Source organism: Choristoneura fumiferana, chromosome 2 (genome assembly GCF_025370935.1).
Source record: "Choristoneura fumiferana chromosome 2, NRCan_CFum_1, whole genome shotgun sequence".
NCBI classification, from domain to species: domain Eukaryota; kingdom Metazoa; phylum Arthropoda; class Insecta; order Lepidoptera; family Tortricidae; genus Choristoneura; species Choristoneura fumiferana.
The window spans coordinates 17403732-17425449 of record NC_133473.1 but is presented as its reverse complement, the minus strand read 5'-3'; the positions used below and the strand labels follow the sequence as shown (position 1 = coordinate 17425449).

Genomic DNA, 21718 nt, shown 5'->3' with positions numbered 1-21718 from the left:
GTTCGTGACATTCACAAATGTCAATGTGACAGTCAGTCAACAAGAGATTACAAGCTTGTTTAGGTCACTTTATAAACCGCCTGAGATGAAGAAGTTACTGTTATCGAGTTCCAACCAAGGTGAATAGTTAAAAGCAGTATGTAATGAAATTACTCAAAACAAACGACTAGTCGTCAAAAATGTCTAAATATTAATACAAATAAAACAATCGCAATAAAATATCTCATTAATTATTATCTATATAAAATCGGTAAATTATTGAAATGTTAAGTTAAACCCCATGGACATCACTAGTTGCAAAAACCTACTGTCATTTTTTACCGGAAACTTTTCGCCCGCCACCCGCCAGCCATCCTTCACAGAACGACGCGCAAGTCCCGCCGTTTGCTTTTTCACTTTCAATAAACGGTCCAAATTAGTGTTTCTGGATTCTAAATTAACTATTACAATGGCACCCCGGACTGTTAAAGCCAAGGTACCGTACTATCAATTATTTACTGCCATAAAACTAATGAACAGCACTCGAGCAAACTGGTTTGCTTTGTTACTACTTATCATCGCTAAAATACTCGAGTTAGATAGCGTTATCGTTTTGTCCATGTGGTATTATGCTTAATAGTGGGATAATGTTGTATTGCTCCTCATTTATCATTGCGCGATTGAATTAACACTAGATTTAAGATTTTAAATGCCGCGTGTTGGTGTCAACACCCTTGGCGCTCTTTTTGTTTTATTGCACAGAAAGAGCCGTATCCGAATTTAAAATTTTGCTCCCAACTGTCAACTGGTATATTGAGTAATACGCAGTTTTTGAAAGTGGTCATTTAGAAAAAGCTATATAATTATGGTAAAAGCTCTTATTGTATAATAAATACATTTTTTAAATCTCGTATTCGATGTAATGATATGAATTAATGCTCCTAACCTGAAGTCAAGACAAAAGCTAAGAATGAGCAGTACTTCTTGTTTCATATACATATTTGTGTTGTCCTTTAGAATTTTATATAGAAAAGTAGGCTGGCCAACTGTCCTGCACTTTACACAACATCATTTTAATTATCATTTCTCATACTTTGGCATGCAACCATGCAAAATTGTAGGCATTTTTTTTCAATCATGAATATATTCGCAATATGTAAATTTACCAAATTTACATATATGTAAATTTATGTAAATTTGGTATATTTGAAAGAAACAAGACTAGAATAAAGGTTTTTTTATATTCCTGCACATTTATTTGTATTCTCGCCTTTAGACCTGCATTTAAGTGTATAATGCTTGTTGCCTATCTTGTGTGCCATAAACACATAATTAAGCTCATTTTGAGTTTGCACATACCAGCTCTTACATTTTGCCATGAGTTAAAATTGTCATGTTTAACAGAAGTTGAAATGGTGAATTGTGTGTATATATGAAAAAATCATTAGGTAGATCCATATGTTTTCGACATAAATATTAGTTATGTTTTAGACTTTCAAAAATTGACACATTTATTTCTCATGCACACATTCCACCATACTTATCATCATTATCCTCTTCAATATAAACCTGTAGCCAGATCTGAAAAAAAAAAAACTATTTTGTTCAAATAATTGCACTGCTATCATGTCTTTTTGAAAAAGTTTAACAAAGTAAATAAACTTAGAGAAAGGGTTGCTCTTTTTGGACCATTATTTTTTCACTGCAATGCAATCAGGTGCTCATTCTCTCTCCATTTAAGTTTAGGCACTAACCTAGTTATTTAAGTTAAGATTGTGTCAAGCAATAACCCATTATTATCCCCAGATAATAAGAATTTACCTATCTGGTCAGAGTAATGTTATTCTTTTTTTTTTTTCATTGCATCTACATGGTATTGTGTCATGGTGGCTCAGGCTTGTTCTGTCTGTTTCCTATAATGTCTGCTATTTTGTTTCCTATTGATTCCTATGATGGCTCTTTCCTAAAATGTTCGTTTCTTATTATGTTCACTTGCAAAAATGACCTGCTTGCTTTCTATAATGTCCACCATTTGTGTTCTGTTCTACAAACCTGTTTCCTACAATGTCCGCTTCTCATAATGCCTGGTTTTTATGTAAAAAAAATACACAAATTATGGATTTGCCAGCCATACTGGTGATTTGACAGATTTGTCATAGAAAATACGTCGAAATCTACCTTAGAATGACCTACTTGAGTGAAAATAAATACTATAAATTAAATCTAAGATTGTAATCAATACCAATTCTTATATTGAGTTGCTGTTTTGATATACTTTTTGCCCCTGTCCTCAGCATTAAAAAAAGTGATTTTTCTCACTGATTTTTAATAGCAAAACCTACCTGTTTGAGGTGCTGAGATGAAAAGGATCGATTTGCCTTATCTCCGATAGATTTCGACGCATTTTCTACATCAAATCTGTCAAATCACCAGTATGGCTGGCAAATCCATCATTTGTGTTTTTTTTTACATAAAAACCAGGCATTATGAGAAGCGGACATTACCGAATATACAAATGAAGGTGGAGTACATATTTTTCAAATAAATATGAACCTTAAATTTATGCAAGTAATTTTCAAAATCACAAAACTTTGAATTCTTGCCTTGGTCTGTAGAACTATGTATAATAACAAATGTCAGGACTTACAAGGTTAAGAAAGTCAAAAGAACTGTGTTATACAGACATGGTTTTTGGCCTTTATTGTTTGGAGCAATCAAGACTAGCCTATCTTATGATAGTTTTATTTACATTCCAGAAACCTACAAATGCAGATACTGAGGCACCTAAAAAGGGCAGAGGGAAAGCAAAAACTGCTGAAGAGCCTGAGGTGGATGTAGCAGAAAATGAGGTGGGTGATGTGGCTCCAGTCATTGAAAAGAAATCCAACAAACGTGGCAAAAAGGCTACCAATGGTGATACCAATGGGCTGGAGGAAACAAATGAAGTGACTGAAGCTCCGCCATCCAAAAAAAGTAAAAAAAATAAAATTGCAGATGCACCTTCAGAAGAGAAAGAAGCTAATGATGATAAAAATGTTGCTGAAGATGAGGTTTCAAATGCAGATGAAGTTGAAGAGGATATTGAAAGCAATGGCCACACTGATGAAGCTCCAGCTGGTAAAACTGGTAAAGGGCGAAAAAAGCCTACCAAGAAAGAATCTGCAGCTAGCAAAGCCAAAACGGAGACCAAAATTTCAGCCAGAGGCAAGAAAAATGCAAAGCCAGAGACTGAGAGTGAGGTGTTAGAAAAAGATGAGGAAAGCGATGAGAAACCAAAAGCAGCACCTAAAGGAAGAGGTCGTAAGGCTACTAAGAAAGCAGACAAGGAAGTTGAACCTGAGGTTCCTGAGGAACAAAATGGGTCTGGTGAGGAAGATGTTAAAGCTGAACCTCCTACTAAAGGAAGAAAGCGTGGTCCAGCAAAACCTGCTAAAGAACGAACACCTGAAAATGAAGGTGAAGAAGATGCAGAAGAGGAGGAGCCTATGAAAGAAAATAAGAAAAAAGAAACAAAAGGCAAGAAGAACCAAGGAAAGAAAGGCTCTGGAAAGCAAACAAACGCTGATGAAGATGAGGTGATGCCTGTCACTAAAAAAAGAAAATTCATAGAAAAAGATGAAAAAGGTATTGTACCAAAAAAAAAAAGAGTTAAATCGAAATAAATTTCAAAATAAACTTGGGGAAATAATTCATCCTATTCTAATTTCAGATGAGGTAAAAGATGAAGAATTAACAGAAGAAACAGTTTCTGAGCCAAAGCCAACTAAAGGTAAGAGGGGGCCAAAGAAAGCAGCAGAGGCTGCCATAGCCACTGAAGAAGGCCCCGAGGCCGGAGACTCCAACCGACGTCGACGCAAGGCTGGAGATGAAAAGGGTAACTAAGACTGTTATTTGTCTATTAAGCTTGAAGTGATTGTGTTATTATTATCCTGGACTATGTTGAATTAATAAATGGTTTTTTAAATATTTTTATGTTAAATGCTTTTATTTATATATTGTTAAACCCTCTATAATATGTAGGTGCATTTGAGAACGCTTATACAGTACTTCTCTATTCTACCAATAAAGATTGACAATCTTTAGGGTTGGCTAACATTGCATTTCTGACCCTTACAACTTTATACAGACCAAAGGCCTTATTGATTAACATACGGGCGATCAGGATTGCGTTCACAATGTTTATTTATATCCTTATCATTTGACAGAAAGAAATGGTGAATGTGATTTTGAGTGCGTTATACAACATGTCCTTTGGCTTACGCCATAGGTGTAGGAAATAACGGCTGCTATTATAAAGTAGAAAAAGAGAGGCTATAAACAAAGATTTATGATGGCAAACACTCATGGGCAGTTCTAAATACTGTAATTCATACCAAACTTGTTAAGCAATCACTAATGAGCTAGCAAGCTTGAAAATGATTATATGGTTGATAGTATTGGATGCTTGTAGAAACGTTAATTACTAACAAAAGTAGTTTGACTATCTTGCTTCTTTTTTCATAATTCTAAAGTCAAATGTAGTATTATATGATAATATTATAATGTGTACTAACTGTTGCCTGCGATTCCGTCTGTGAAAAATACGTATATTATCCCGAGGGAACGGCAATTTCTCGGGATATAAACGATCCTATGTCTATCCCAGGATCTCAAAACTATCTCCATACCAAAATTTCATGTAAATTGGTTCTGTGATTTACAAGCGTAAAGAGGTAGCACACAGACAGAGTTACTTTCGCATCTATTCTTACTAATAAGAAGTAGGGTTCTGTATTAAAAAGATTCCCTCAAAAATAAAAGTTTACCCTATTTATATTAAGCAGAATTTTATTTAACTGTTAATAAGAAGCCATCAGCAAAAGTAGTTTATGGCACATACAAAGAAAAAATGTAAGTACTTATGCAAGAAAAGTAAAAATATGTATAATTCATGTCCAATATAACTAAAAGCTTTAATATAGTATTGCCATGAAAGCATTTTTGGGTAATCTCCATATATTTGATTGATGGTTGAATATTGATGTTGCAGTACCATCAGACGAAACAAAACAGAAGGCACCACCCAAAAATAAAGCCACAACTGATTACGAAAACATTGATTTCTCGAATACATCAAAGAATGCACAGGGAAAAGAATGGAATCTGAAAATAGCCAGTTGGAACGTCGATGGCATCAGGGCTTGGATGAGTAAAGGGGGTCTTGATTATATAAAATATGAAAAGCCAGATATATTATGTCTTCAAGAAACTAAATGTGCTAAAGACAAGCTGCCTGATGAGATAGCCAACTTGCCCGGATACCACGCCTATTGGCAAGGCAGCGACAAAGATGGGTATGCAGGCGTAGGAATATACACAACCAAGTTAGCGATGAACGTACAGTATGGGCTAGAGAACGAAGAATTGGACAACGAAGGACGCATAATCACGGCGGAATATGAACAATTCTACTTGATCTGTACATACGTGCCTAACGCGGGGCGAAAACTAGTCACATTACCTAAAAGACTGACGTGGAACGAGGAGTTCCGCAAACATGTTAAAGCGTTGAACGAGAAGAAACCCGTCATCATTTGCGGTGACATGAACGTCGCACACAACGAGATTGGTAAGATCCTTTTCTGCATAGCTAATTCCGACATTTATATTGACTTCTTTTTACTAATGACTGTTATGACACTGAGCGTGCAATTACATTACTGTCCTATGCGTTCACTGCTGGCTGGTATATTTTAAGCTTTAGCTGACGCGACCGCACATTGCGGACTGCAAAATTGTGCCAGTGCCTCAATCACAAGACCGCATTATATTATTATGCCTTGACGCTTAGTGCACAAAACAGATAGGTACAGAAGTCAATCACTTGTATGTTACTTAACTTTTCATACCTACGGTCGGCGTTCGCTCTAGGGTTGTCAACTATGGCTTATGCACAAAAAACTATCGTGATAGTGGCACTCGTATCTAGTTGTTTCATTTATTACTTCTATTCCAGATCTCTCGAACCCTAAGTCAAACAAGAAGAATGCTGGTTTCACGCCCGAGGAGAGAGCTGGGATGACGGAGCTGCTGAGCGACGGGTTCGTCGACACCTACCGCCACCTAAAACCGCAGGAGACCGGCGCTTACACCTTCTGGACGTACATGATGAACAGCAGAGCTAAAAATGTTGGATGGTGAGTACCTTTATACCCTAGCTCACTTTGTTTTTCTTCTAATACATATCCGTCTTGAAATGGAAACTTCAAGCAGAATTACTCAGTCTTTACAGAGTTAAAGCCACTGATTCTGGTGCCATTTCTAATATAGATTATAAAGCTTTGAATAAACTAGGTCGTGCGGCTAAATATTCCCTCGTGAATAAAAAATAGTCTAGTTTCTTATTCCGTGGGAAATAAAAAAAATACCTTCTTAGTGCTCCTCCATGATTCTCATGTCTGCCAAATAGCAAGCCTTCTGCTCCATTGGTTTAGATGTGGTCTGTCAGTCATTTTTGCTACTATCTATAGGTAAAAGAAAAATAAATTTGTATTAGATTTCCCCTGCTCACACAGTTTACACGAGTGTCCGCCACAATACAGTCTCTGTTCCGACACTGATGACGTTTGAGAGATAGTTGTATATTTGTGTAAGACAAATGCGTAAATGAGTAAGACAAAATATTTGAGCAGACAATTTACGTTACCTTTGACATAGTAAAATAGGACAAGTAGGACCACTCCGACCCTTGGAGACTTAACTGCCTACTCCGGCGCGGACGCTTAGGGTTGTCAACGTCTATTTTAGATTAATTACCTACCGGCAAATAACTTTAGTACGAAATTTAACTTAAAATTGTCTAATGTCTGTGTCTAGTGAAACCAGACAGATTCTATGCCGTTATATTATATGTGTCCTTGCACGAAACGATTACACTATACTTATACCACTAATTTACAACTATACCTAATACAAAAAATACGTAAGTATGAGTACGCAAACGTAAAAGGTGTGATCATCTCGCGAAGCGAGCGCAAGACGAGCGACCTAAAATCGAAACGTACGGCACCGACGGCAGCGCAGCCTTGACTAAAGAAAACTAAATCCTCCTTAAATTATCAGTGTGTGCGTGCGTACCAGCGCCAACCGGCGCGCACACATTTAAGCCGCGCGATGTACTTTTGTTCGTAGTGACGTAGTGAGCCTACTTGTCCTCTTTTACTATGCCTTTGATCCAGTTATGCAATGTTGAACTCTGTTTCAGGCGCTTGGATTACTTCTTGATGTCTGAAAGGCTATTACCCTCTCTGTGCGACAACGTGATCAGGAGCGAAGTCTATGGCAGCGACCACTGCCCCATCACACTCTTCCTGCACATAACAAGTGCAGATAAACCTAAAGAATAAAATCTCTTATTTAAGTTTAACAGCAAGGATAGTGTCCACATTTTTTGACATGTTTAATTTTTGTAATCTTTTTTGTTTTTGTTATATAAACGATTTTTTTTTGGACGAAATAAAAATATTCTACTATTAAAAAATAATGTTTTATTACCCATTTAATTGCTTAAAAAAAATCTAAAAGTTTAAACAGTTTCACAAGTCACTTAAAAAAAATTATATAAATTAAATTGTTTTATCAATTCAATCGTTAGTAGCGGAATGGTTATTTATTTCCAATACTGAGAACTGACATGTCGGGTCCCTTGCGACGGCACCTAAGATGAGCCTGAAACAAAAAAAATGAACTAAAATAATTTCTTTGCTCACCCGCGACCTTATGATAGCTAAGTTTATGCAAGATATGCGTGTTCATGCAGTTCCTACATCTCCACACTGTAAGAACACACACAAACCCATACATAGATGTTAGGGTCTAACATCTGGTAGTATGGTCTCTGAAGATGAGCTCTGGTTGAGTTCGAAACGTGTCAGTGTATTGTGGTGGTGGTGATAGATGGGTTTGTGTGTGTTCTTACTGTGTGGAGGTGGAGGAACTGCATATGCACACATATGGACTTACTTTTCAAATTTTACATCGTAAAGAAATAACGCCCACTGAAGCACAAATAAGTCAAACAAAGTTACGATTGCTGTCTTTCAATTCGTTTTGTTTTTTCTTGCATTTCATGTTCTCAAGTTAGAACCCTACCCTGCACAGAGCAATGGTAGAATATAATATGCTGTTTAACCCTTTTACAGGCAGTTTATTATAGCGACCGACCACATAAATGTACACAGATACCTAATCGACCTTGCTAGATGTACAATAACTACAACAAGGTAGGTACAAATGTCAATTGAAGTATTGAAGGCATTAAAAATATTATTAGTTATTAAATGAATCGCTCATTAATCTGTCATCTCCCAGGATAACAGGATCAAGGAATTTGGGCACAAATTTGTGCCTCTGGGAGAGGACAGGTTAATAGATATAAACAATGACTATGATTTATTTTGTACCTTTTTATCTAAATTCGCGGGGCCTGGAAAAAGGCTAAACTTTTTTTTTTTCTATGGATTTGTAGTCCGAAAAAAAAAGTATTTCAATTTAATTTCTATGCCGTACGTACCTGAATTATACTCCCAAATTCAGCTCGATTAAGGAGTGAATACACAGAACACAAACTATTCAATGTACTGGATTCCAGCTCCTTCAGGCCGGAACAAAACATGTCTATGCCAACCTCCAAGCCTGTACCGAAATCGCATTCGTCAACTGCTATGTTAGCGTACGTTATTACTGGCTGCAATTCTGATAGAACCTTATCTTTCTCTACTTCGGATTTTGCTTCCTCTAATCTCGTGAACAATTTCTTGATATTTGCTGTGGATAGGAAATAACCTTGCATTAGTCGCCTGTATGGACAGCTTAAAAACTTACCATGGCATAGTATGAGTAGGTATGGTAAGTTTGTAATAGTCAGGTCCAAACGGAGAGCCATTTTCGATTCGATTTTAAATCCTGGGTTGAACAAAATCGCCTTATGCGGTTGCCTCGCGAAGCGTCTCGCTTAGAGTGGACCCAGCTACCGACATATAAAATTAATAAAGGGCTCGCGCGTGCATTTCAGCATTACTGGGTATTCAACATGATTATCCAATAATTCCATCTAACAACACCAGTGCCGCAGTGTCGGATCTACTAAATCAAACCCAGTACGCCTACAAGGTACCTATAAATCCGTGATTTTTTTACGTGGTTCATCCTGTATGCTTCACATCCTACCAGAGGGAATAAATGCGGACACTCCATTATCACCTGTAATTCTATCTACGTTCAATGTGAGCTAGATACCAGGGGAATATATCGGTTGGCCAGACGCGTGCAGCGCCAACTCTGGGGTGGGACAAGAGGAGCGGTCTCTGTAGATGTCAGAAGGAAAGGGGCGCCATTTTCCAGTGCAAAATAAAATGATCATGGCGCCTTTTGAGAGGTGCGGAAGCGATGTAGACCTCTCGCTCTACCTTGATCAAGGGCTAGAGCCGGCGCTGCAGGCGTGACCAGGATTCGTTTTATCGCTCCCAGAAAACCTACATGAGAATGACGCACTGAGCCACAACACAAGCGAGAAAACGGCGTACAGATCTATTAAATAATGTTTTTCCATCGTATTTTGTCGAAAAAGTTGCTTTCTCAACTAGTTTATTGAAATTTACTGAAGTTAATTGAGACAGCAAGATAAAACGAACTTTTCCGACTAAATACGATGGTAAAATATTATTCACTACATCTGTTCATTTACATGCAAATCGCTCAACATTCTAGATTATCAAAGTCTTGCTGTGAGTTGACACAAGAATATTATTAAGTCATCATCATCATATCAGCTGTAGGATGTAGGATGTCCACTGTTGGAGATAGGTATCGCCCACAGACCTCCAGTAGTTTCGCTTGAATCTGCGGCTTTAACCAGGTCATCTGTTCATATCGTTGGTGGCCGTCCTACGCTGCGCTTGCCGATCCACGGTCTCGCGCAGTCGCGGTCGATTATTAGGTGATTCCAAAATATAGGTACCAACAAGTTTTTGTGATAGTTGAAGATAGAAGTATATTACCATCACTTTCCACCAGTTTTCTGTATCCAAGCTGAGTTTTCTTGTCATAAGGCACCATAATGCCAGCACCATGGAGTGTCTTCGTTATACAAAGGTTTGTTCGCCTCTTTGCATTGTACTCTTCTACTGAGTAGTTGTGTTTCTCTGCCCAGCTTTTGACCTTCTCCATCATCTTTTTGTAAGCCATTGCAGTGAATGGAGACTTCTTTTGATGTTCAAGGTAGGAACTGGAAAAATAAATAAAACAACCAAGTTCATGATTAGCAAGATATTTAGATTCACTTAATATGTTTAACATGTGAAACACGACAAACTAGGTGGTAATTATCATGAGAATGTTAATAATACTTTAATTAAAAAAAAAAACTGGCCGAATTGTTGTTAATGGGCAGGATATAAATTAAATACATAATATCACTATGTATGTACATTATAGTTTTACATAAGTAACAATTGTGGATTCACGAAAACGTTTTCTATCTGGCTGGAGTAATTGGTATTTCTATAAAAATAGAGGCCAAGATTATCCACTTTTTTTGTAATGCAGTAAAAACCTAATCTTTTTTAACCAACTTAAGAGAAAGTAGCAAAGCAACAGTTTTCAATGATTCAGTTTGTTTGTTACCTCATCACGTCTAAACCGATTTAGATGAAATTCGGTATACAGATAGTTTAAGTCCCGGGTAAGGACATAGGATAGCTTTGTCCTGGAACATTGCATAGTTTCCGAAGTATAGCGATAAACGAATTCTACGCGGACAGAGTCGCCGGCAACAGCTGTTTTGATATAATTCTTATAGGATGAAGACTGTGATACCTAATTTAACCTTGTGTCCAAACATATTTTTTAAAAAGTTGGTTAAAAAGAAATGAATTGAGGAAATAGCTGCCAATTGTACTAAACATGATGATCAATCCAAATGGGTCAGTAGGGAGAAATCAGAAACTATTAGAGATAGCGAAATCTGTTCTTAGGAACCATAATATAGCTTCGATTTTAGATTTAATAAAAATGGTACTAATTTTTTTTGATTCAACTCTCATACATAATCGGGAATCGAACCTGGTCAAAATTTCTGTAAACTATGTTATAAATTTCAGTAGTCTGATTGGCTTCAAATTTGGCATACCTATGTAAATCTAGTGACAATACAATAATCATGGCATCTTGCATCGAGTCTTCTAATGAGGCTGGCATAGTCACACAGGTGCACTTAAGGCTCGAAAAAAAATAGAAGAAAAAATGTTTTCTTCGGATCCATGCCTTCAATTTTAGATTTAATAAAATGGCATTCAAATTTTTTGATTTAACTCATACATGATCTCTTACCATCAGGAGACCCACTTGCATGTTGCCTGCCATCCAGTTGAATAAAAAAAAATACATAACCGGAATCAAATCTGGTGAAAATCTCTGTAAACTATGTTGTGTAAAAATGGCTTTCAATTTTTTGATTTAACTCATACATAACCAGGAATCGAATCTGGTGATAGCTGATATAACATGTTATATAACATAGTTTACAGAGATTTTCATAAGATTTGATTCCCAGTTTTGTATTAAGAACAGATTTCGCTATCTTTCATAGTTTCTGACTTCTCCCTAATGACCCATTTGGATTGATCATCCTGTATAAAGTTCAAATTATTTATTATTTTCATAATAAATTTCAGTCAGTTTTATGTTAAAAAAAATATATGTTCAATGATTATAGAACTTTTAAATATGCTCAAATAACTCCCAAAATTACAAAACTTCAATGTCAGAAATGAAAAAAAAAAACTGCAGTTTAGTCTCATTTGTATTAAAGCATAAGAATGCTATAGATTAATATAAAAAAAAGATAAAGATAGTCTCAAATTTGGGGCATGTCTGTGCCTGAACAAGGTTGTCAATTAATTGAAATGTATTTTTTTATTATTATTGATGATACTTACTACACAGCACTAAATATATTAGTAGCATATGGAGAAAGGTGGCAGCCTTTAGAAGAGTCAGCCCTGGCCATGAATACAGGTGGTGATTTTGGGTCATCCCGATAGTATCCAATATGAAACTCGGTTTTATCCTTTGATTTTAAAACTGCCTGAAACATGGTACAGCCAAAGTATTAGTTTTGATTTCAATGTAGTCACTACTTAAGCCTCAGGGTAAGCCAATGCTGATCAAAATATGGGGTCCTGATGGCACTTATAAATCTGAATGTCATTCTAAATTCATTATTTTAATGTAAATTAAAATATTAAGACTTTTCAGGTTTTTATGAAGTCGGGGTCCCTGGGCATGGGCCCCTTATGTAAAAAGTAGCTACTGGCATAAGTAGAAGTAGATTATTTTCTGCAAATCGATGTCTACATGCCTGTTTATGAGTGAAGCTACCACCATATTGACCATATCAAAGGGGCCCCCATTTGGGTTTCGCCAGTTAGGTTAGGTGCCTTACTACAAGTTGGGAAAGACAGTACTGGGTATAGTGTCAGATTCAACCATAATCCCAGACCCAACATATTTGTCATTATGTGTAAAATCTTTAAAAGGCTGCCTGGAAGAGATCGCTCTTAAGCAATAAGACCGCTTATTGTTTACCTTGTAATTTTTTTTTCTGTGTACCTGTTTTCGGTATCTCTTACTATTTCTGGTGTACAATAGTCATTGTATTGTATTGTATCTATACTAATTTTTATATATCCTATTAATATTATAAATGTGAAATTTTGTGAAGATGTTTGGATGTTTGTTACTCAATCATGTCTAAACCGCTGAACCAATTTAGATGAAAGTCATTATACAGATAGTTTGTCCCAGGGAAGGTTATAGGATAGTTTTTATCCCGGAAAATGGCATAGTTCCTGTAGGATAGAGATAAACGAATACAACACAGACATAGTCGCGGGCAACAGTTAGTATATATATCCCATAATGTCCCACAGCTGGGCAAAGGCCTCCCCTTTTATCCATCACTAAAAAAATAAATAGATTAATGTTATAAAAAGAACAATTTGTTATTACCTGAAATTCAGGGGGATCGTAATAAAATCTCCAGTGTATCAAGTATAAATCTTTATTATCCAATACAGGTAATTTCCCAGTCAGCAAGTCATAGGGCCCAATGAGCTGCAAATTAACACCAGCCAATGTTTTGTCTACGTCTTTTGTGTCTTCTTTCAAACATTCATAGAATTTGAAGAAATCGGGCGGCATTTCTACTAGAAACAACTCTTTGTATATTTCCTGGTCTGATGTGCTATTGTGATATGGAAGGTCTTTCGGTAGTTGTTTAATGATGTCTACAAAGCTATTATAGACGGTGTTTTGCTGATTGCTAGTTGTTGGTGATTCATTAGCAAGGTCATGTTTTTCGGTAATAGTTGGCTTCTCAGCGTCAGCGTCTACGTCCTTGTTCACTGGTTCGGTTTCTTTAGCTTTGTTTTTGAAACGGTTAGCTGTGTTTTCCTTTTTAGAATAAGGTGAAAATCGTTTTGCCGGGTGTTTTACGGCCTCCGCTTTGCGCTTAGAATTTACCGGTGGATGTTTGTATTTTGTGTGATGGTCTGGGTTGCTTTGATAGCATTTTTCACCGTATTTACATATTGTACGAGGATCGCTGAGATATGCTTGCCACTCTTCAGACATGGTAGCACTAAACTTATACCCTGCACGTGCCTGAAGCCTCAAAAACTGTTGGCTAAAATGTACCCGCTGGAATCTGACTGAATCAGCTGATTGACATAAGATCTGCAAGGCTACTACGAAACTCGAAGTTCGTGTCGTGCGGTCCCTGTTACACTTATACTATTTAATACGAGAGCGAGAGGGACGGTACGATACGAACTTCGAGTTTCGTAGTAGCACTGCAGACTACCGATGACATGACATGAACGAAGTTATAGCGTTGATGACAGTCGAGACTTCATGATTTTAGTACAAAACCCAGAGTTTAAAATTGATTGTCAAACAGTTTTTAGTGTTACCAGATACTACGCAATAACAAACCATAGACATCAATTTACCGGGAAAAATGTTTTCCTTCCGTCACTTCACTATTGACAGACATTCCTTCGTTTCATGATTTTTCAGTGCTCAGATTTTGTCAGTGTCACTTAAGGCTAGCGATTTCTCCTCGAGTTCTAACGAGATAGCCTTGAAAAAATCAGTTTTCCAGCTTTTGAATATTTTTGTACACCGTTAATCGTAAAAAATATATTGAAAACAGTTTAGTTAATCCAAAACAATAGTCATGGAGTGTGAAAATTTCGTCTACTGGAAATCTGTCATGCATTTTCATTTTTACGATTAATTTAATGCAAATTGCCTAACGAAAATGTGCATAATGTAGTGAAGCCCTGGAAGTTTTTACTGGATGGGTGCCTGACTTTTATTACATTTCACCAAGGACATGTACATAATAAATCATCGTCACTCACGCCATTCGTCAATATCTGCGAGCTCCAGAACATGCTCTCCTGCTGGTAAATATTTTCGTGATTATTATGCCTTTCATTGAATGTTTTGTAGAGGCCTCAAATTTATTTGCTAATTACAAGCTTAAATTGATCACGCCGTTATAAACATCAGCTTCATCGCAACACACCGACGTTCAAGGAATACCTAAGGTATTCGCGTCATTTTTTTATTTAAAAATATATTTTCGTTTCGTCGCATATAGACGACATAGTGAGTTAACATAGTTAACGTGAAGGAAAAGCAATGTTACTCACTTAAGCAACTTCTTAATTATATGTCACACACCTTCGTACATATTGTTTGTTTTTAAAGGGCTTTACAATACCAGTGACTTTTTCAATTTACCTCTTATTTTTTGAATCATATTTTTCTTGCATGCTGCTTTTCGCTGTTTTTTTCGTTATTTTTTATTTTCACATATACTACAGCTTTTGTAAAGTACTAATTTACTGTAAAGCTATCTGTAATTTACTGTTTAGCTATGTTTGCTATTTATAGCAAACCACAGTAGAAACAATATGAGGTATAGTTAAAATATATATTGTTGTCTTGTCATGGATAATGTTAAAATGCAACTTATTCCTTATTTGGTAAGCTATATTTATTATTTATTAAGGTTCGGGACTAGCAAATATGTTTTTTTTTAATAGATGGCTCTACTTATTTTTATGTAGGTTTCTCTCATTTCTAGCACCGTGATCCACATTCAACTAGCCCTAATTTACCATTATCATCATATTTGATTGTTGCTTGAATGTTTATTTTAAGTTATATTTTTTTATATTAATTCGGTATAAATAATTTGCTCTTGTTTATTTTGATTGTTGGCTTGAAAATTAGATTAATAAATAACCAAAAGAAAAAACTAACCCATTTAGATAAGTTGAAAACCCCACGACATTGTCATTTCAAAATTCAATAAGTGGAAAATCGCTGAACCTATTCTAATTAAACATAGCTAAAACCCACCGCAAGGAAACTCGCATTCACATGAAAAAAACCCGATATCGATACACAGATATTTCGTCAAACTGTTACAAGAGACACTCCTCTTTTTGCGTCGGAGGTTAAAAAATGGTATTATTTGAACAATGGTAAAAAAAATCGTGCAATTTAATATTGAACATATCGAAAATAGGCAGATGTGCAGTTTTTCTTTACAAATGACTACATCTACAGTTTCTACAGGTATAGCTATAATACCTTTGAATTTTGTTTCAGTTAAAGATAAAATATCTCTTCTAATCAAGACAGAAATCGATGTATATAAGCTTATATCTATTTACAGGTACAAATATCGCTTAACAATTTAGAATAAACAACGCGGGACTTGGGCGCGATCTTCTTTCACTAAACATTTTTAAGTCCAGAATATGCAATTGTCCAACTTTATTTCGTTAATTAAACAAAAAATAACTAGTAGTATATATAGTATACATAGTAGGCCTTTTCATAGTGCTCCCGGTCAGTACAAATACTTGTATGGCCTTTACATATATGAAAGGTATCTGAATATAAGCTAAGAACAACTTACACACTTGTTTAATTGTAATTTAATTATTTCACTGTTTTACGATTTATTGCAATTTATTTAATATGAAGTACAATCACAATAGGGGTACGTTTCACACACTCTGAAATTCGTCACCTGAGTATTTTCCTTTGTTCAGCAGAGCTTTCCGCGCACAATCTTGGTACAGTCATTCAACATAGTATATTTACCTACGTAGCGAGCGGCAGTTGTAAATTTCTCATATAGATAGGTGCATAACCTATATGGACGCTTAAATTATATTGAATTTAGGTTCATGTTCAACCAAAGCATATTATGTTTTAGGTGAAATAGTAAGAACTAAAGTAAGTACTTACTTTAAAATGACATCGTCGGCGTGGCGTAAATGCAATCGCTCAATCAGTAAGTTCTGAATCGTCCCAAAAGGAGCATAAAATATTTAGCGGTTTAGAACAGTCGACAAGGTAGAAAGTAGATAAGAAGGGCATTCGAAGAAATTGTCTTCTTATTCAGTACTTTTATATTAATAGTCGTAGTCAACGGCTTAGCACACGACTTAACCCTTTTGTATAATCCCCCAGAGCACATTTGAGGACTATGCTACAATAGGTTTGCTAGTTGCGTTTTTTGATTTTTCTCTGTATCATATTTTAAATTATTGTGTTAAAAAATCTTTTGGAATCTTCTCTCTTCGAGTTCGGAATAGTTTTTCCTTTAGTAGAATGTCACGTATTAAATTTACCCATATTATATTTAGTGCAATTTACGATGGTGTATTATAAAAAAAAAATAGGCAGTACTGAATTCGGTTGCTGAAATAAACTGCTGAATTGTTTTGTTCCCTCATCAGGGCTGGAGTACTTCACCTGCGCCGCTATATTTAGTCTCATTGTGTGTTATGCGATAAATATCAATCAGCTGCAAAAGTACGAGTTATACTGAAAACCATATTATAACGGATAGAAATGTACGTGAACTGAAGCCAAAACAATTCCGGCTTGCTGTTAAACAAATTGCACAATAAAACAGCATGGACAAAGGTGACCTTCGCATGAAATATGGGATTCTCGAAATATTTTTGAGATATTCACCATTCCTAATACACAACAACAGATTCAGAACGGTTTATTTTAGGAACCACTTGTCCCACATAAAAATGGTTTATGCTTTTGTAAACTAATCTGTTGTAACCTAAAATTATAATAATCAGTGTATTAATAGCCCTTACGTTCGTGTCGGTCGGTACGTGTCAACAATAATCGAACAGTTCACTGGTCGAGTAGGAATTGGTATTGTTAGGTTTGCCAGCAATATATCGTGACAGTTATATCATAGAATATATATCACCAGAAATTATTCAAATTGCGATTGAAGCGAAAAGGTCGAGCATCATTATTTTTCCTACGTATTTATACGTCTTTGAACGGGTATACCACCGGAAATGTTAGTCGGTAAAATGTTTCTTTAGATAAATTTGGGCCTTGGGTGCGGAACCCTAAAAACAAATTACCGTAATTAGCCTTTTGGGGCAGTTATTTGGTGTAAGTGAGCAGTGATTAGTTATTTCGCTTAGGAAAATGGAAAACATACAATTTATCAACTACATAAACTATTTTTAATATTACGTTCTAGTGTAAACATTGATCAAATTGCTACCATGCTATAACAAAAACATGTTCTACTCAAGCTATATCTGTCTTATTACATTGACTTTCAGCTATTACGTTTTGTACTACATATTATTTATTATTGTATCTATTTTTAAGTATTAGTAGAGAAAATTTCTGTATTAATTCTGACACTTCTTATATCATGCCCGATACTTAATAGGACTATTTTGTCTCAACTTTGCTGTCTGATTGAAATAAAATACATCTGTCACCGTTGTATTATACTGGAGATACATTTTGAATTCAATTTGCCGCGTTATGGGTATTAAGTCCGACTTAGTACACAGACTGCGGTGCGATACCGCGTGGCCGCCCGCGTCCCAGATACGTCGGGCTGCGCTCTGACTGCTAAACGGAAATGGCCTAGCGACAATATTGTTGTTCGATCCCTTTGCTAAAGTGTACTAGAAACCAAAGTTATGCTGAACATCATATAAATAAATGCTGCTAGTACTTACGAAATGCACTTAAAATGAGATATGAAAAAGCTTTGATATATTTATTGATTTCCCCATTTTCGCTATCTTAAAAGCAAACGTGATAAAGTATTTGGTGTATCAAAAAAAATCAAGCACGTACTCCAAATTGTATCTGCGTTTAGCGTAAAGTTTGACAATGGAGGTCAATTGAACTGTGAAAACTTTTTTCATTAATATTCTCAGTATTGGTAGTGTAGGTATACTGCGCCGACAATAGTATTTGCTTATCAGTATTTTTGTACAAATGACGAATATGCTTCTTAATGGATTCACAAATTACTTGAAGTTATCGAAAAGTAAATCATTGAAAAATTACTATTTATAAACAGGTAAACGGGTAATAATTACTTTATGTACTTACTTGGATATCACAATTTCGGGTAGGTGGGAAGCGGTTTTACTTAAATACTTACCTATCTAACGAAATTATTCTTGTAACTTCAAATATCGGGTGACTCGGGCTAAAACTCGGTACCAAGCGTTTTGTTAGAGATAAGACCAAGCTAGATCGATTTTTCATCCCCGAAAACCCCTACATACCAAATTTCATCGAAATCGTTGGAGCCGTTTCCGAGATCCCCGAAATATATATACATATATATACAAGAATTGCTCGTTTAAATGTTTAAGATAACTTGTTACAAAATACAACATTCTAATAATTTCACTACAAATCACCTATGTAGGTAACTCAATTACAAAAGTAAAGGAAATTAATTAAGCTATAATAAACTCTAGCTGAAAAGCCCTTTACGTTATTGTAGATTTAATTTAAATTATTTAATGACTTTGTTACACGCCTTCTATAATAATAGTAATAGTTTTAACAATTGCATTAAAACATATCCTTTCTTATTATCAGGCGATGAAAACTTGACCAAACCATGGAAAATCGAGGTGGATGGGGTGATGGCGCATCAGGTGCTGCTGAAAATGCAACAGATGACTCGCAAGCAGATCGTGATCGCGTACGAATTGAGTTTTACGCCACCTACGACGTCATGACGGGTGTGCGCATAGCCGCCACACTTGGCGGCTTTTTTGCGCTGATGGTCTTTTTGATCGTGTATAAGAGCCGAAGTAAATCTGTAAAGGCTTTGAATGATCCAAAGTTAGTAGAGCTAGCGGAAGCAGTAGTAGCCGAAGAGCAAGCAGTAGAAGAAGAACGGCAACTCACAGCTGCAATCGAAGAAGCACTCTCGGAAAGAGCGCGGTCGCGTCCTTCGATCGGTGAGGAGCCGCCGTGGCCTCGTACTTCTCGCTTTGCATCTTATGGTGGTGGCTACGGTAGTCTGTTAACACCCCCTAGACGACTCTCGACCGCTCGTGGTGAGTCGCTGCCAGAATCCGCGTTACGGTTCGCCGAACGAAGGGCATCAGGAGGGCCTCGTGACCGCCGGCTAAGCTCGGCTACTTGTTCCAGTTCTGGCAGTTCATACCTAGAGCGACGAGGTTCATCAGTAGTTTGTGCTCTGCCGGAACGGCGATTATCACCTTGTCCTAGTGAGCGCTTAGCACCGCTTGCCTCCGTAGGAAGCATGGGGCCGTCCTACGCTGTTGAATGTGAATTAGTGTCTGTTGGTGCAGACTCAGTGTTTGCTGAGGACGATGACTCTACAGATGATGAAGTGGAGCAGTTTTCGACCGACAGCGGAGGCGGCGAGCAGGCGGCGGGCGGTGAGGGCACGGAGCTCGCGTGTCGGCCCGCGCGGCCTCCGCTGCGGTTGGACCGTGTGTCGCATTCGCGGGAAACGTTGTTCTAGTCGCCGTCGTAACTCGTTGGCCGTTGATGTTACTCGCACATTAAAATATCGACTTTTCCAGTGTCTAAATTATTTTGAATGTAGTTTTAACATATCACACACAACTTTGAACATTCGACATATCATTTAAAAATTGACCAAATTGAGATGTTTTTATTTATAATAAATATATATAATTACTATTAATCTTGGGTCGAAAATGAGCCTATAAATTAATGAGTTATCAATATTTTATTGTATATAGAATTTATTATATTGCATTTTATATGCTTTCAATTAAGTTATTCTAATTAAAAAAATATATGAAGAAATCGTCGATATTTTAATATGTCTAAAATAAAATGTAAATAGTTTGTTTTTGTTGATAATGGATGTTTCACATTGATGTTTTCAGACAACAGTAAAGTTACGAATTTTAATTACGTACAAGTAGGTAAAAATAAAATATTTTGCTCATAAGTACATTTATTTTGCTTTCCAAAACATTGAATGGGATGTGGTCCCAAAAATATTAGTCAAATTACCTGCATACCAAAATATACGAGTAACAAAGATGACTTAGTCACCGTTTAGTGTTCTCTGTAAATGTACGTTACTTACTAATTAGGTAAAGATCTGCCGAATTAGTCGTTTATAGGCTCTTTAATGTACTTATACTTATTTACTTACCATGATTATGAATAGTTGTTAAATAGTTTTCGAAGATTTTTCTGATATTGGCCAATCTATTTACAATCCTTTGTTTCTTCATTTGGGTAGTAAACCGCATGCACTTTAAGTGTCTGGTTTGACTCGGAGCGACTGTTTTATCTTTACTAATTCTGCCGCTACAGTGTGCCAAGTTTACATGTCATCGGTAAATGTCACTGTTGTCTACTGACTGACTGTAAATCGTGAAATTTACATAAAATTATAAAACTATTTCATGTAGGTATTCAAAATGGTAATTGAACCGATTATCGAAAAGTAAAATAAAAATAAAAATGGTAGACTAATGAAAAATTGCAGTATAGCAATATACTTTATATTGACTATTGTGTATTTCTTAGCAAGGTGCCGGCAGTGACATTATTATTCGGGGCATAAGTATTTGGATCAAAGTATGTTTGTAATAAATTGTAGATAGATACTAACTTGTTAGGGTAGTTGTCAGTGAAAAGTCAATTTCAAAATGTGTAATTATATTATAATTAGAATTGTTCGTAATATCCCTAAACTTGAAAAGGGCACATAAGACCAATTCGTCCTTTGAACAATAATAAACGCTGGAAGCGGCCTAAAATGCTCGAACCAATCTCACTTTTCCAAGAAAACTGCCACTATTCTTGTTTAATAACAATTGATACATGGACACCGGAATTTTATTGATTCCAGTGTTCTGGACCGAGAACGCCACACGTGGTTCGATTCGAGGTAGATTGACTACACACAAAGTCGTTTTTATTACAATTTAGATTTACGTGTTAGTTTATGTAACTGTTCGTTGCTCGAATTAAAAAGAGCTCCCGGTAGCCTGTAAAATGTTGAAATGTATGTAAAAAAAATGTAAATATAAAACGAAACTCATCAGTTGTTTCATTTTCATGATCACATTGTTGGTTACCCAAGTAAACATTGGCTAGTTTATTAGTGCCTCATAAAACTAAAATACAGATTAATAGGCAACATCCTTAGATTACAGTGACTGCAGAGTTGTTGACGTCACATTTTTTTCTTGAAACTATCCAAATAACATCCGCATTTCAGTAATTAATAAATAATTAGAATTGTAAACGTACTTTAGTAGAAAATATTTTAACTGACCTTCTAGGA

At 36.1% G+C, this 21718-nt stretch overlaps 3 protein-coding genes across 3 annotated transcripts; 2 read left to right on the top strand and 1 right to left on the bottom strand.

Annotated features, from left to right (window-relative positions):
* Positions 1 to 305: 305 nt before the first annotated feature.
* LOC141445277 (uncharacterized) lies at positions 306 to 7491 on the top strand. The gene is made up of 6 exons (XM_074111072.1): positions 306 to 475; positions 2736 to 3603; positions 3689 to 3853; positions 5009 to 5587; positions 5975 to 6155; positions 7223 to 7491. Exons 1-6 carry the CDS (start codon positions 449 to 451, stop codon positions 7362 to 7364), a joined length of 1962 nt encoding a protein of 653 aa, XP_073967173.1. The 5' UTR covers positions 306 to 448; the 3' UTR covers positions 7365 to 7491.
* Positions 7489 to 13751, bottom strand: Hpf1 (Histone PARylation factor 1). Its single transcript, XM_074111073.1, has 5 exons — positions 13027 to 13751; positions 11955 to 12103; positions 10017 to 10243; positions 8531 to 8784; positions 7489 to 7686 (listed from the first exon to the last, which is right to left on the bottom strand). Exons 1-5 carry the CDS (start codon positions 13648 to 13650, stop codon positions 7624 to 7626), a joined length of 1317 nt encoding a protein of 438 aa, XP_073967174.1. The 5' UTR covers positions 13651 to 13751; the 3' UTR covers positions 7489 to 7623.
* Positions 13752 to 14070: 319 nt separating this feature from the next.
* LOC141445568 (uncharacterized) lies at positions 14071 to 21472 on the top strand. The gene is made up of 2 exons (XM_074111403.1): positions 14071 to 14486; positions 19006 to 21472. Exon 2 carries the CDS (start codon positions 19028 to 19030, stop codon positions 19904 to 19906), a length of 879 nt encoding a protein of 292 aa, XP_073967504.1. The 5' UTR covers positions 14071 to 14486; positions 19006 to 19027; the 3' UTR covers positions 19907 to 21472.
* Positions 21473 to 21718: the final 246 nt, after the last annotated feature.